At 36.3% G+C, this 15,954-nt stretch overlaps 1 protein-coding gene and 1 long non-coding RNA gene across 2 annotated transcripts; one reads left to right on the forward strand and one right to left on the reverse strand.

Moving 5' to 3' along the window:
- Positions 1–183: 183 nt before the first annotated feature.
- On the forward strand, positions 184–7,840 carry prrt2 (proline-rich transmembrane protein 2). The gene is made up of 5 exons (XM_007572774.2): positions 184–454; positions 2,745–3,036; positions 3,836–4,131; positions 4,780–4,909; positions 6,760–7,840. Exons 2-5 carry the CDS (start codon positions 2,805–2,807, stop codon positions 6,774–6,776), a joined length of 675 nt encoding a protein of 224 aa, XP_007572836.1. The 5' UTR covers positions 184–454; positions 2,745–2,804; the 3' UTR covers positions 6,777–7,840.
- Positions 7,841–12,954: 5,114 nt separating this feature from the next.
- LOC107833016 (uncharacterized) lies at positions 12,955–14,969 on the reverse strand. The gene is made up of 3 exons (XR_001658730.1): positions 14,819–14,969; positions 14,609–14,709; positions 12,955–13,377 (listed from the first exon to the last, which is right to left on the reverse strand). It is a non-coding gene; the product is annotated as an uncharacterized LOC107833016 (long non-coding RNA).
- Between the last annotated feature and the right edge of the window lie 985 nt (positions 14,970–15,954).

The raw sequence follows: 15,954 nt of genomic DNA on the forward strand, positions 1-15,954 counted from the left end.
GTCTTAATTTTTTAATAAATGTGATCACATCTTTGGGATTTCCGCCTTGTTTCTTTATCGGTGGATAAATGTCAAACATTTTGCTTTTTTGGTTATTTTTATCGGGTTTGAGGAGAGCATGATGCTAATCCAACCCCCACCTTCCTCCTTTTTCTCCTCCTGCACGTAGCCTGGAGGATTTCACTAAACACACACACACACACACCCCTCCTCCCGGGTCCACCCTCCCATCCAGGAGTCTCCATCCATCGCAGCTCACTGCATCGCCAGGATTCACCAAACAAGCTTTCAATGCAACATTTACTACTAGATTTACTTATGTTTTACTGTTCGTTAAACATAATGTTTCACTGCGTGTGATTTTTACTTATTTTATTTTTGGGGGGAGAATTTCCCTCCCCACGATGCCAAATCCAGGGACAACCCGGCTGTAACGAGGCGTTGCAATAAAACCGTAAGTTGGATTTTTCTGTTGAAAGAGGAAACTTTGCTTACATTAAATTAATATGCGACGTCTTTTTAGCTCCATAACCATCCGCTGAATACAAATGAGCAGCAGCGGAGCTAATTAACGCGAAGCCTCGATTCCTTCCTCGTCCATCACTGTTTCCCTTTTGTCCTTTTTGTGTTAGTTTTTGCAAGTCGCTTTTGTAGAAGCAACCATATGGTGGTTAGCGGTTGTGTGCACACCTGCACAGACTAATGGCTGCCAGGGTGAAATCAAAGAAACCTGCCTTTTTATCCCCACCTCATGTCATTGTGACCCGCTTTTCTTTCTCCTCGTCTCGGCTTCACTTCAGTGGCTTGTGGACACATTTCAGGCCCCGTTTATAATGAATCTGGTGCATTTTTAATGTTTGCAAAGCATCAGCGATATAGGAAGTGATTATAAAGGAGGATGAATGTCGAACAGGATCATCGTAATTCTGAGTCTGCCTTTTTGAACTAAATATGCTGACGGAGGATGGATTTAAATGGTGGAAAAAAATCCAAATGGGATTTTTTTTTGTGTTTTTCCCTTGACTGTGAAGTCTGCTTTGATATATTTGCATTTAATCGGTATGTAAATAGACGTAAAGCTTGTCAAATAAGCGCACTGCACTTTGACTAAATTATTCTTTTGGATAGGCATGTAAAAAAAACACACCTAAAAGCAGATTAAACATGACATTTCAGAAATGTATATCAAAATTATTAAATGCAACAAAAAACTTGACACAGATCCTTCTGTATATTGAATACCATTGGAATTTTTTATTGTATTTTTTTACAGATTTTATTTTAAGGCGATTTGTTTGAAAGCAGGTAAATATCATATTTGAGAAAAACGAACCTAAATCGTTAAAAACAACAAACACTCTGCAGCCAATACAGTTCCTGACTGATTTTTTTAAAACCACATCCCAATTAAAATATGATCAGAGCCGCGCGGTTCTGCCCTTTTCCTGTCATTCCCGACCCACATCGTGACAGCAGCAGCTGAGTGGAATCGATGCCGATCCGAGCGGAGAGCCGTGGAGGACGAAACAAAGACACGTCCACACAAACAGTGGCTGCCACTTCTGAACGGTCAAACAAAGCTGAAAGCCACCTGTTGTTGTAAATAAAGTCATACCATCAGCGCAGCTGCATTGTTTTCAACGGCAGGATATGTAAATATTGCGTTTTTAGTGACAAACAGGCGTTTGTTTGTTGAGTAATAGTTTGGGATTGTACTGCAGTTTGAGTTTGTGTCATGGCGGAAAGCTAAAGGCGGGAAGCCTCGAAGCTCCGTTAAGATCACTAAACAGTAACCCCTCAGTAAATTTACAATACTGTGAACAATTCATTTTCCTCTAAAAGTAGAGATAAATTAACTCTGTTGAATCAAACATACGCTTGTTTTCAGTTTTTTAACCCATCTGTTTACATACAAGCTAGCATTAGCATTGGAGCATGTAGCTAGTAGCTACGTTTCAGAAAAGCAATTGTTTCAGTGTGGGTTCTGTTATTAGGAAGTAATTTCTTTTTTATTTCTGTGGAATGTGACTTAATTTGTTGGTACAACCTCTGTTTGCTACCATGTTCCATTGTGCTTTTAACACTAAATGGAGATAAAAGTTTATGTTACTGGCTTTTATGTTGTAACATAAATGTAGTTTATTCACGTCAACCATTTCTAACTGTAACTTATGACAATTTCAGCTTCCTCAGGTTTGCTTTATTAGCACTGCAGCACAGCTAGGTGTTACAGGAAGCTCAGTCATTGCTTCAATGATTGTGGCAATGTTTCGGATTATCTTTTGTTTTTTTTATTATGTGCTCACCATTCTTCAGTATAACAAACTATTTTTGGTGTCGGCACTGCAGCACAGCTAGGTCTTACAGAAAACTAGAAAAGCTTTAGAACTGAAGCATCCATTGCTTCAAAGGCTGTGGTACTGTTTTAGTTTATTCACATGGCAGCCGAATCTAATAAGACATCTTCGGCTTAATTTGTAGCTTTGCAGTACATGTAGATCTCCCAGGAAGCTAGAAAACTTAAACACCCATTACTCCAAATATTGTGGAGTTGTTTCTGATTCATTTGCTGATTTTTTTTTAACCAGATATCTACCATTTTTAAGCATAACTGGGTCTATTTTTGGTGGTGTCACTGTAGTACAGCTATGCTCCATAAGAAGCTAGAAAAGCAGGGGTCTAAAACTCTAATCAGCTTCAAAAGTTGTGATTTGTAACTACGTTACACTGTTATGCCTCTTCAGGTTAAACTACAGACACAAACAGGACTGGACCGGAATCAGAGGCTCAACTTTGGCGTCGTCATGGCCGTTAACATGAATCCAGCTCCTGCCGTTTGGCCGGGGGAAGAACAGCCGTCGCTCATGGATCACGACGACCCCGTTTCCAGTCAGGCCGCCGTCATCCCCATGCCGTGTGGCTCACCGGGGGCAGAAGAGCTCCTGCACAGCTGCAGCAGCCCGACCGACACCAGGCCGCCCCGCAGCAAGTCCAAAGGAGAACTGGTGATCGTCATCAACGAGAAACTGAAGAACGGTGAGTTCACTGCAAAAACACAAAACCTAACCAAGTATTTTTGACTAGTCTCAAATGCAAATATCTCAGCAGATTTCAAATAAGACAAAATGAACTTACATTTAAGTTTTCAGGAAGATATAGGAGCTTATTTTAAGCCAATAATTCCTTCTTATTGATGAAAAAGTTCCAAATTATTTCACTTATAGCAAAACATTTTTCCCAACTTATAAGTGAAATAATCTGCCAGTGGAAGTAGAACTTTATCAGTATTAATGAATAATTATTTACTTAAAATAAGCTCCTATACTTTACCAAAAAGTTCTAAGCTTTATCTTAATTCAAGTGTACTGAGATATTTACACTACAAAAAATACTTGGTAACATTTTGTTTTTGCAGTGTTTAATTAGATGAAAAGGAACTATATGTGTACATATACCAAAAATTATGCAAATCTCGTTTGACAGCAGAGTAGCTGAATACTCAGGTTGCACACTGTAAAAAAAAAAATTTAATGTTAAAATTGAAAAAGATCTGCGCAGTACTTTTTCTCAGACAGTTTTGTCTTATTTTACATGTCCAAAAATATTTGCAATAAAAACTAAACTGAAAATACTTGATGAGATTTTGTGTTTTTGCAGTGTTTGACCTCGAACTGAGGCAGCGGGTGGGTGGAGGTTGGGTCGCATGCAGCTGCTTACTCAGCAAGCTCTGGGAAAGTCAAATCCCTCTGCATGGAGTTGCTCCCAAGAGAACACACACACACACACACACACACACGCTGACTTTTTGCTTGTCCTTGTCACGTTTCACGTGCAGGTAACGGGATCCACCCCGGCCCTGCAGAGAGCACCTCTCCAGTGATTTCCTCCCCTCCCAGAAGGCAGCACTCCATCTCCTACCCTCACCATGCCAAAACCAGGAAGGGCAGCCGGGCGGGCTCCATCGGCTACACCGCCTTCTCGCCCCGGCCGTCGCTGTCCCGGCACTCCAGCATCGCCACTAACCCCCCCCTGGACCGAACCAAGGTCAAAGACTACCTCCTGCTGTCCGTGCTGGCCTGCTTCTGCCCCGTCTGGCCCATCAACATCGTCGGCTTCGTCTACTCCATCATGGTAAAAACGGGTGGTGGAGAAAAGCAGCGGCATGCAGTTAGGGGTGTGGCCACCGGGGGCACCAGCGAGAACAATTTGAGTTTCAAAAGTCGAATATTTTTGACTTTAAGGTAAAAAATAAAGCAATGTTGCGAGAGAACAAAGTCATATTTAGTGGTAATATTCTGAGTGAATAAAGTCGTAGTATTTTGAGCATGAAGTTGTGATATTACAATTGAATAGTCGAAATAACAAGAATGAACTCATAGTATTTTAAAAATAGTCGCAGTATAATGAGAATAGTCGTAATGTTATGAGAATAAAGTCGTAATATTTTCAGCCTGAAGTTGTAATATTAGAACTGAATAAAGTCATCCTGTTTTAAGAATAAAGGTGAAAGTCATAATACCATGACTTTACACTCATATTATTGTGTTCTTGTAATTTTATGACTTTATTCTTGTAATTTCCTTTTTTATCTTCTCAGTGTGGCCCTAATAATCCGTCATATTGAACTATATGGACCTGATCAAAGCATAATTAAAATCTTCTATCCTGTCTCTCTGACCCATCGGTGCCTCTCCGGTTCCTCGCCGCACGTCTCTGTTGCTGACAAACGAATGTTGGTGCCATCAGCAGCTAACGAACTTTAATATTTTCTCTTTCCAGTCGAAGAACAGCCTGGAGCAGGGGAACCTGGACGGCGCCGTGCGTCTGGGTCGCGTGGCCAAGATGCTCTCCATGGTGTCTCTAGTAGGAGGGACGGTCATCATCATCGCCTGCATTGTCAACCTGGCCAGTGAGTGTCCCAAATCTGACCTTTAACCCCTAACTGCACCTCTGTGTATCTGTGCCCAGCTGAGCTTTACTCTCCTGTTTATTCCACTTTAATATACCATCATGTCATCCCACCATATAGAGCTTAATCTGGCCCTAATCTGTAGCCGCCTGCATGCTGCGGTCCGATTGGCGTTCCTCTGTCCGCTTCTCGCCTCGTCCTGTTTGCTTCTACCAACCGTGTTGTTCCTGTATGTAAACGGCTCACAACATGAACGACTGTGTGCATTTGTTGTGTATTTTATTTTAAATAAAAAGATTCTGAGAACAGATTAGTGATCCTTCCAGTCACTTGAATAGATTTGGGTTTTTGAAAAAGTAAAAAATGTGTTTGCACTTTGACCTCCTGGTAAAGATGTGGGAAAGAAAAAACATTGAAATAAATGTTTAGAAAACATTATTTTCTAAATTTATTAAATGTTTAAACTATAATATTTTTTTTAAATGAATCCTTTGTGACAAACTAAGTTAATTCTGTAACTAAAACATTTTTAATCAATCATTTTAAAGTTAATCAAAGAGCCTCCTGATAACCTGAGACCTAAATATGATGCGACAGAAACCAGGTTGTCTGATTCACTCTTCAAAATGGGAAAGAGCAGTGAACCCACCATTTAAAAACTTTAGTACGGTCATATTTCTCTTATGCCTACAATCGTATTCATTTTGCTTTAGGTTTAGCCAAATATCTATTTTCTTTTCATTTTCTGATTTGTGACTCTTTTTAAAAAATGTTCTTTCTTCTTTCCCATTTTGAATAGTGTCATGGGAAGAGGAACTCTTTAATTTCTAATTTAGAAGTTCGTAGATGTTGGTTTATTTCAAAAAGTTAACTACAAATTACACAAAAAGACAAATGTATTTAAACATTTGGACAATAATTGCGTCAACACTGATTTTATTGAATACATTTTTTATGTCACTGAATAAACGTACTTAAATTAAAAAGATTTCCAGGTGAGATTACACTGGAAGATTGAAACATAATTACATTACTTTGTATTTCAATCGTATGTTCTCTTGTGTTTTCAATTTTGAAAAGTAGCTAAATATTTATACATCAGGAAGAGTCACTGGTTTTCTTTTCTTTTTTTAATTAAAAGCTTCTCCATACTTATTGCAATAAATTAGAATATTATTAAAAATATGTTTTATTTCAGTAACTTGTCACGCATTTTTGTAGATTTCCAATGTTTTCAAGCTTTTTTCTATTATGTTAATTTTCTGCTTCCAGCCAATGAAAACTGGACACTTAATATTATATTATATAAAATAATAATGGTTATTTATGACATTAGAATAAACATTTTTAATAAAGAAATATGTTTAGCACCTTCTTGCACATTATTTTGACAAACAAGCGGAATATTCTAATTTATTTAATATGACTGCATTAATAATTCTGGTGGCAAAGTGTTGTTAATTTATGCCATCAGTGATTTTATAAAAATAAAATAATTCACAACCAAATTAATGTGCTTTAACGTTAATGTAAAATTTATTTAAATGATTTTTACACATCTTTGCCAGAGGTTTTTAAACAGTGAGGGGAACCTGAAAGGGAAAGTAAAATGTGTTTTTTCCGTCTATATTAGTTGAGTTTAAGCTGATTTTTTTTTTTTTTTATCTTTCCCTGCGTGTTCGCTCAGCCTTTTGGGTCTCATTAAACCAACCTGCGTCCTAATTAGCTCCGTTTCGGAACCTCTGGGACGCAGCAGACCCTTGTTTTTCCCCCTCATTATGTAACTGTGGTCTGTAGATTACGTTGCAGATTACAGCTCTGACTAATACGCCTCCCTTTTCTTTTTTTAGTAAATGTGAAAACCTGAGTTTCATCCCAGGATGAAACCGGATAAGGGAAGTGAACGTCTGGCCCTCACCTGCACCACCGCCTAGTCATTACCCGGATGTGTGTCAAACTCCTGATTCACAGCGCTTTACTTAGATTCCTTTAATCTCTATACAACCCCCTCAATTGTTGTGGAAGAAATGAGAATAATCCGAAATGCTGCTGCTTTCCGTGTCGAGTCGGAGGACAGAAAATGATTTATAATCTCTACCTGCGACTAATAACAGGGAAGTGTTTACTGGCTCTACAGCATCAATCGATACAAAATGGCCGCCAAGTCCGCCCTCCTCTGCACCGGCTTGCCTGTTAAATCCCCTCAAATACGGAAGAAGTTGCAGGATTTACAATGCAGTGGAAGAAACACTTTGAACCACACTGCGTCCTTTTTTGTTTCAGACTGTCCTCCGTGACTTTCAGCACTTCAAAACGCCCCACATCTTGTGTTTGAGCCCCAGCATATGGGCGGTAAAAGCGGATGAAAGAGAGAAGGGAAGGGTTTAACTCGGACTAGGATTATGGAAAACCTCGCACAGAAGGCACGCTGCAAGGAAAATACGTGCCAAATAAAAGGAAAGTCAGTGGGAAGCTGCTTGCTTTCTCTCCTGACAGGAACATGAAATGTGTTTTTACTCTTCCGCTACGTCACTCTACGCCACCGGGAGCGAAACACTGCTGTAGCAAAATCCAGTCCGGTTAAACTGCATCGTCTCAACTCACCTTTTTTATAACGTTTGTAAACAATCCTTTCCAGACAGAATGGTGACGCCGTTAATGAACGCTGAACTGTGTGTTGGGAGCCGCGTTTCCGTTACAAATGTCCCTAAAGCTTTATCAATATTATGCTAATGTAAAAAAATAAAATAAAAATTCGCAACTGTGGTGTTGCTATTAAACAAGAAACGTAATTTAAATCACATCTGAATGAGTCTGTTCATGCATAAGTTACTAAAAACATTGTCATCCTCCTACCGCTTCCTGTCGTTGTCGTCTTCGTGTTTGCGCCAGTGTCAACATCCGGTTGTTGATCACGTGACTCGTGTGACGGCAAAAAGTGTTTACATTGCAGATTGGTGAAATAAAACATTTTGATGCGGACAAACCCCCCACCTTTTTATTCTAAAATTTGTTTTTTTTAGAAATTAGCATGTTTCCAGTAAGGACATTTATTTTCTAAATGTGAACTCTATTTTTGCTGCTATTATTATTATTGTTATTGTTATTAATTGTTAATTATTATTATTTTAGATAAAATTGGTTTAATTCACAAAACTGCAACAAAAACATTTTTCTTCACTTCACACAACCGGATGTCGCTGCCAACCAGAAGAAGACAACAGGAAGTGGTAGGAAGGCGAGGGCGCTGCATGTTTTTAAACAACTTAACGAGAATAAAACTTATTCATGTGTGATTATAATTGCGTTTTTTATTTAATGGAAACACCACAATTGCGAAATTTAGCTATTTTCCAACGTTAGCGGAATATTAACAAAGTTTTGCGCCCATTTGTAATGGAAATGCAGCTACTATTTGGTTAACAATCTGATCACTTGTTATTCACTGCAAAAACACAAAATCTTACCAAGTATTTTTAGTCTAGTTTATAGTGCAAACATTTTAGTTCACTTGAAATTATATATAACTAACTTACAAGTAACTTTTCAGCAACACATATGACATTTTTAAGTGAATAATTCCTTGATACTGATGAAAAACCACTAGCATCACTGGCAGATTATTTCACTATAACTTGGGGAAAATGTCTTGGTACGAGTGGAACTAGTAATTTTTTAAATCATTATCAAGGAATTATTGACTTAAAACAAGCTCCTATATCCTGATGAAAAGTTACTTGTGAGTTAATTTTGTTTTATTTCAACTCTTTGCACTAGAAACTAAATGGAAAATACTCAGTAAGATTTAGTATTTTTGCAGTTTTGTCACCAGAGATGCAGCTGTAACCTCAGTTTCTATCCACAGGTGCTTTAAAACCAGACCTCCTGTAGCGTTTTCGTCCTTTAATAAACTCCCTTATGGCTGATTTTATTTTTTTATTTTTACCCTAGATGTGTTGCTTTTACGTGTATAGCCCCCCTTTTTAAAGGCTAATTTGTAAAATGTTTGTTCAGAAATGTTTCTGTGGGTGAGAACTTTAGCTGTAGAACCTTTTTGTCATATTATGTGTTTTTAATTGACCTCTAACCTTTATCTACCTGTGATTCCTCACTGTGATTCCAGCAACTGGGTTTTATTAAAACCAGGCTTTTTTTTTCTCTTTTGCTGTGTACTAAATTTTATGTACTATTAACATTTTCTTTCTTATATTGTAAGTTTAATTGTAATCAACTGTATGTATTCTGTAGATATAAATTACATAGTGTGATATTTCTCTAGTTAAATGAGTTAGCATTGTGTAGCCAGCCTGCTGGAAGCCATTGTCTTCCCAGCAGGCTTCTATAATCTTTGTGGCTGTTAGCATGTTATGGATTTTTATTCATGTATGATGATGGTAACCTACAAAGAAAAGCTGGCACCTGGATTATTATACTTCTGCAACACGTTCATAATAAAGACACAATGCATGTGACGCTTTTTCAGTGTTGTTTTGACAAGATAAAGAGCAGCAACAGCGCAGATGGAAGAGATTTTTGCTTTGAGCCTTGGGAATTTCTTCATTTTGTGCTCCACCTGTGTCCCTTACACACAAAAATGATGCTCATTTAAAGATCGCTATAGAAATATTATTTATTCCATCTTCTTTTAAAAAGGAAATTAATATGTTTAATCCTTAGCAAATGTATATTTTCAAAAATTTTAACTTGTTGTTCCCTGGCTAGTTTTAAAACTAATTGTGGTGTCTTAATAAAAAAATATATATATTTAACTCATTAACTCATGCACATCACAGGACTTTATAATTTAATTCTACATATTAGCAAGTACAGTCTAAGCATCTCATCTGATTTGGCTCAAATAAAATGTACTAAAATGTCTGAATTTTCAAAAATTTGAGCATTACATTAATAACACTGTAACCATATTAAAACAAATATCACATAAACCTATGAGTTTTTAAGGTACAATGTTCGTATGACATGCATTAAATGGAAAAACACCAAAGATCTTTGGGAATCTGGTTACTGCTCCTGTAAACAATTTCTAAAGTCTGGCCCAGATAATTTTTTAAATTTCAGTTTTGATATTTTTTTTACAACAAAGTATTAGAGGCCATCCTAATAAAAAATAAAAATTATGTAAAATTGCAAGAAGAAACACTACTACCTTATTCTCGAATTATTTCAGTTTTATTGCTAGAATATTATGATTTTATTTCTGGCATTTTATTTTTATTTTTCAGTGAATTCAAATTCAATGGCACTATGCATCTGTTTCCATTGACTTTGAAACTGCGCAAATTTGAATTACAAAAATAAATTTTCTTAATGGAAACACGAATCTCGGTTTTTCAACTGTATCTAAATTAGAGTACAAAACTGCAATGGAAACATTTCTTACGTCACGGGTCACTTGATCAACAACCGACGGAAAGAGACGAAGAAGACGACAATGACGACGTTTTTTAATGACGTATCGCGTGAACAAACGTATTCACGTGTGATTCAAATTGCGTTTCTTTAATGGAAACACCGCAATTGAGAAATTATGTGTTTTATAGAAACAAAGTTTTGCATTTGTAATGAAAACGCAGCCATTAAAACACAACTAAAAGTTATTCAAAAACACTCAACCTGTTCAAATTAGATTCTTCTACAGCCCATGCAACAGAAAAAGAAAATTCAACGAACAAAAAAAAATGTCAGAGCAAATGTGGGATATTTCCAGAGAGCTTAGCAAGCGAAGAGCAGATTGTCTTTTGCAATTATGCACACCAGACTAAGGAAAGTGGGTGAAGTATTAGTGTCTCTGTCTCTGTGACTGTTTAAGCTGCAGTGATGCAAAGCGCCTGCTGCTGCTGGATACAGCAGAAGAAGGAAACGCTGCAGGGAGCGGCTCAGAGGCAGAGAAACTCGCTGATGATGGACTAATGAGAACCCGACTCTCGGATGACTTCAGCAGAAATCAAAGCTAAACTAGCTCTCATTATTTTCTCAGAGGGTTTTTAAAACCCTTAACGAAGCCACTGCAAGTGAAACCTGAAACATTCTTACTGAGTGTTTGGAAATGACCAAGTATTGTTGGTCTAAATGTATTAGTTCACTTGAAATAAAACTCACAAGTAACTTTTCAGAAAGACATGGGAGCTTGCTTTAGTTCTACTGACAAATTATTAAAATGTCTTATAAGTGAAATAATCTGCCAGTGGAACTAGTACTTTTCATCAATATTAAGAAATTATTTATTATTATTATTTATTTTATCTGAAAAATATCTTGACTTGGGAATTCAATGGAATTTTCTATGACAAAAAAGTAAAAACTACTAAAAACCTGCCTTTGTTATTAGAGCTACTTAAATACATCGGTTGGTTCTTTACAATTTTTAATTGGCAGATTATTTATCTTATAAGATGGAAAAATGTTTTGTTATAAGTGCAATAATCTCCCAGTAAACTAGAACTTTTTTTAATCAACATTAAGGAATTATTTACTGAAAAGTAACTTGTAAGGTAGTTTTTGTTTCATTTCAAGTGTATTAAGATATTTGCACTAGAAACTAGACCAAAATACTTGGAAATATTTGTATTTTTTGTGGTAAATATTTACTAAATCAACACTAGGCTGCACAGTGGAGCAGAAAGTCCTGGTTCTCGGCTGTGGCGCTTTCTGCGTGGAGTTTGCTTATTCTCTCAGGTATGTCACCTTCCTCCTGCAGTCTAAAACCATAATTATTTGGTTAATTGGTCATTCCAAAGTGCCTTTAAGCGTGAGTAAGTGGCCAATTAAGCACTTGGTTGCTCAGTGCTGGACTGTCAACCTACCCAGGGAAAACGCTTCCTGTTGTCAATGCTAATAAAAATGAACTTAACATTACAGAAGAAACATAGGGATAACCACCTGGATGCTAATAATGCAAGAAAATAACTGGATTGCAATGCTAACACAAAATATTGCACAAATTCTCAAATTTAGTCAAAACATGTAATAAAAAAATTTTATTTGGTAAAATTATGTATTCATGAGGAAACCTTAAAATGATAAAACCTTGCTAACTCAAACATGTTGCTGCTTTGAGTTACATGCTAATGCAAGACAACTCAATTAGCATACAGGGCCTGTTATAGCTGGGAAATAAATACTTTGTTAAAAAAATATTATTTTGTTGTAATTTCTTCTAGACGAGAGTTGTAATTTTTTAATACCTTTCTTGTTTAAATTAGAATATATTTAGGTTTTAATGAGATGTAAAACTCATTCTATGTCAAGAAATGTTCTCATTTTAAGAAGATGCTGGTTCTGAATTTATTCCTTAGTTAATCGCTTTTATAGTAACATGCTAATATGCCTAAAAAGAGTGTCTGGTACCACATAACGGTGACTATAAATATCATACTATATCTCCAAAATAGGATAGATAGAAAATTGAAAATGACAAATATGTTTTCACTTTTAGATTTTACCTTTAGGGAGGGGAACAAAAGTTAGGGTTACTTTGCTAAGACGTCAGTGTTACTGCTTTGCTAATTAAAGAAGCTAACATGATAGAAACACATTGGCTAACATTTGCTAATTAGCATAAAATACTAAGCTTTTATTATGGATTCTGACAGAACTGTAAATGCACAATTTAAAAATATTATCTACATCCACAAATATACACAGCAAGTTTGCATTAAAGGTGGTGGGGGGGAAGCTAACCAATTCAATGCTGATAATACTTGAAGTTTACTTGTTTGCAATTCTAAGCTAAAAGAAGATAAAGGAAATAATATACAGTAATATAATAAGATAAAATCAATCATGTGGAGAAGTGGCTTAACAAAGCAAAAAAATTATTTATAAACCAAAACTATGTAAAACTGAATTGGATTCTTTCTACATCTCTCTGTCATGCCTGGGTTCTTTCTAAGCATGACAAAAGTAAGTAAAATTTAATTTTTATAGCACCTTTTACAGAAAAAAAAATCACAAACTGCTTCGTAGATAAAAAAACTAAACCAAAGATAAACAGATAAAACTGTTTTGTTTCTGTGTTGCGACCTGTTCTCTCGCCCCAATAACCCCTGGAGATAAAATGTGATGATGTGATGTTTTGAATTTTTTTGGTTACAAAAATAAACCCACTGAGTGAATATGTTGTTAAATTTGTGTCACACGTCAAGAAAAAACCTGCTGACTAATAGCGAAAAATCTCAACAAGACTGACAGAAATAAAACCGCTCCACTAACATCTGACAACAACAATTCCTCCATCTACCACTTTTAACATTTTGACACTTAAAGTCATTTTTTTTTGCGCTCAGCTAATTATATATTTTGTTTACAATAGACTCAGAGGGAGATCAGTACACCCAACACGGTTACATCCAGATGCAGAAAGTGGGTCAGAGATTATCCAGCTGGGTCATAAATAAACACAGATGCTTGATTCAGCTTGCCATTTTTTTGGATGCTCTGTTGTCAGTCTGGTGAGGAAAACAACTTTATGTGCTGCTTACTTCCTTTGCCTTTACATGGAGAAACAAACCTGAATTTTTATTGTGAATTTATCCAGAGGAAGTAGGTGTAATTATTCTGGATTAAGAAAAATAGTAATCCAGCCAGAATGAGTCACTTTATTTAGACCAGTTGTTTAGTATCTGGTCTAAATAAAGACATAACGTTAATACAGCAGAGTTGCGTAATAAACCAGTTACATTTACTTAAGTAACTTTTTGGAAAATGTGTGTAACAGGGTTTTATTTTAACAATATTATAGATGTGAAGTTTGTCAAAATGTGTTTATTTATCCTTTCTATTTATTTAATTTAGTCGAGAAGTTGTTTCTCCAGACATTTATTTATTAGTGTATTAAGTTCCGTTACGTTGGTGGTTACCATAGCAACCTGTAACTGACAGCTCCGTCCCCTTTTTATGTTGCCGTTGGTAACTGTGATACACACCAGGAGCAGCTCTGTGTTTATTTTACAAATATGATGTTAAAACGTATATTTTAGACAAATTTAACCACATGCTGTATTTCATGAGTAACAATATAAAGTTTTGTAAACATTTTTAACTGTTATTATTAGTAATGTTGTCTGTTTTACCTATGTTTAATTTTACAATTGTTAGCCGCTGCTAACTGCTGTTAGCTGCTGATTGGCGGTTCTTGCTCTGTAGTTTATTTAGGGTTATTACATTTTATTTAATGTATAGAGGCAGAAGTTGCTGGACTGATGTTAACCACCAACTTGATTTCCTTTATGAAATTAGAGATTACCAAGGAAAAACCTGGTAACTGATTAACTCGTTTTAATTAATTACTATTAGTTTTCTAAAGAGACAGTTTGCCGTTTATTATAAAAATATGACAAAAAACAAATGCTGAGAAATGATATATTTCTCAGCATTATAATGCAGGGTTTCCTAAATAATCTCACAACCATTAAAAAGATTTATCACAATAACCCATAACTGAACCATCTTAATTAAACTTACTCATTATAACTTTTCATGCTGTGCTAATAAAAACAAAATGAAATTTACTGTCATACTTTCAAGCATAATTTGCAATTTTCCTGCAGATCTAATTAGAAATCATTGCAAAACATCAAAAGGGAACAACTTTGTAAATTACTTTTGCTTCCAACTAATCTTACTAGACAATAATTAAAAAGTAAATTTAGTTTTGTCATTCAAATACAGGTGTCTAACCTATAGGTGTCCAACAGGGGGCAGCACAAGCTGTGTGTTTATCAGGTTTTTGGTTGAGCGTCACATTTGCTCCACATGAAAAAGCGCAGACCGCGCAGTTACTGAGGATGACATCAATATGCTGATGAAGAGCTGACCTAATTTATTCTGTGTGCGGCGTCTATTTACTGTAAGTGAAAGAGACTGAGGTCATAAAGCTGATTCACGTACCTGATGGCGATCACAGACTGGAAGAAGATGAAAACATCAGCAGCATGGTGTAACCTCATATTGATGCGGTAAAGAAGCAGATTCAAAAATATTACGCATCTTAAAAGTACAGTGTTGTAAAACTACTCCTAAAAGTCAATTCTTTCCAAAGTTACTCAAATAAATGTAACTTTATCACCTATTTATGATTATTTATATATATAAATTTTTATTAGATAGTGATTCATTGCAATTAATTATTTACAGAACCTGTAATTAACTCGCATTAAAATTTTAATCAAGTTGCACCACACCTTTTTCCTCCAGCAGAGTGTTAATGTATTTATCTAATTATGCATTTTAATATCGTTAATCACACATTTTGAACTTTGACTGTGTCTCCGAGTGACAGCATCTGGAAAGGACATATCGCCTGCGATGTAGTCATCCAGAAATAAACGGTGACAGTGATGAAACATCAGCAGCCGACTCTTATTTCGCACCGAGCATCTTTCCCTCCCAGCGGGAAGAAGAAAACGCACAATAATCACAAACTGCAGCTGCAGAGAGGCTGCGTCTTGCTTGTCTGACTCGGCTCCTGATCCGGTCAGTCAGCTCTGCTTGTGACCGGCTGTGTTTTTACATAAACACTATGAAGCACTGACGCTGACCTTTGACCTGCCCTGTCAGACAGAACAAACTGAGTTCATGGAAGATGAGTCTCAAAGTAAAACCTTAGGTGAATTCAGGTCAGATTTACAGTAAATGTATTTAACAGAATTATTTTTCTATTGACCGTTTGGACGTGACGCTCTGCTTCAGTATAACTTATTCTTTTACAAGGAGGAAGCCTGGTGCTTCCTTGGGAATAAAAGGAGAAACAAAGGGAATTGTCACATTTTAAAACATCCATAAGACGAGGCACAACAAGAAAAAGAAAATACCATTCAAAATGTGGTTTGAGGAACACAAACCTGTCTTCTCTACTCAACTGGTCACTGAAAATGAAAGCATCTCCCAAACACAGGAGATAGTGGATGAGCTATTGGAGACACAGCCACCTGAGAGGAAGAAGCTTTCATTTCAGGTCTTGTTGGAGTTACGCGCCCCCATTGCCCAGAAGATTTCTCTTGAAATTACTGAAATGCAGCACGCTT

Source organism: Poecilia formosa, unplaced genomic scaffold (assembly GCF_000485575.1).
Source record: "Poecilia formosa unplaced genomic scaffold, Poecilia_formosa-5.1.2 Scaffold308, whole genome shotgun sequence".
Lineage (NCBI taxonomy): Eukaryota > Metazoa > Chordata > Actinopteri > Cyprinodontiformes > Poeciliidae > Poecilia > Poecilia formosa.

Bases quoted from the DNA above. Each gene is read 5' to 3' on its own strand.
- prrt2 (XM_007572774.2), top strand. From the start codon at position 2,805: ATGGCCGTTAACATGAATCCAGCTCCTGCCGTTTGGCCGGGGGAAGAA. The intron at 3,037-3,835 runs GTGAGTTCACTG...TTTCACGTGCAG, and splicing joins CAACGAGAAACTGAAGAACG to GTAACGGGATCCACCCCGGC. The intron at 4,132-4,779 runs GTAAAAACGGGT...TTCTCTTTCCAG, and splicing joins GCTTCGTCTACTCCATCATG to TCGAAGAACAGCCTGGAGCA.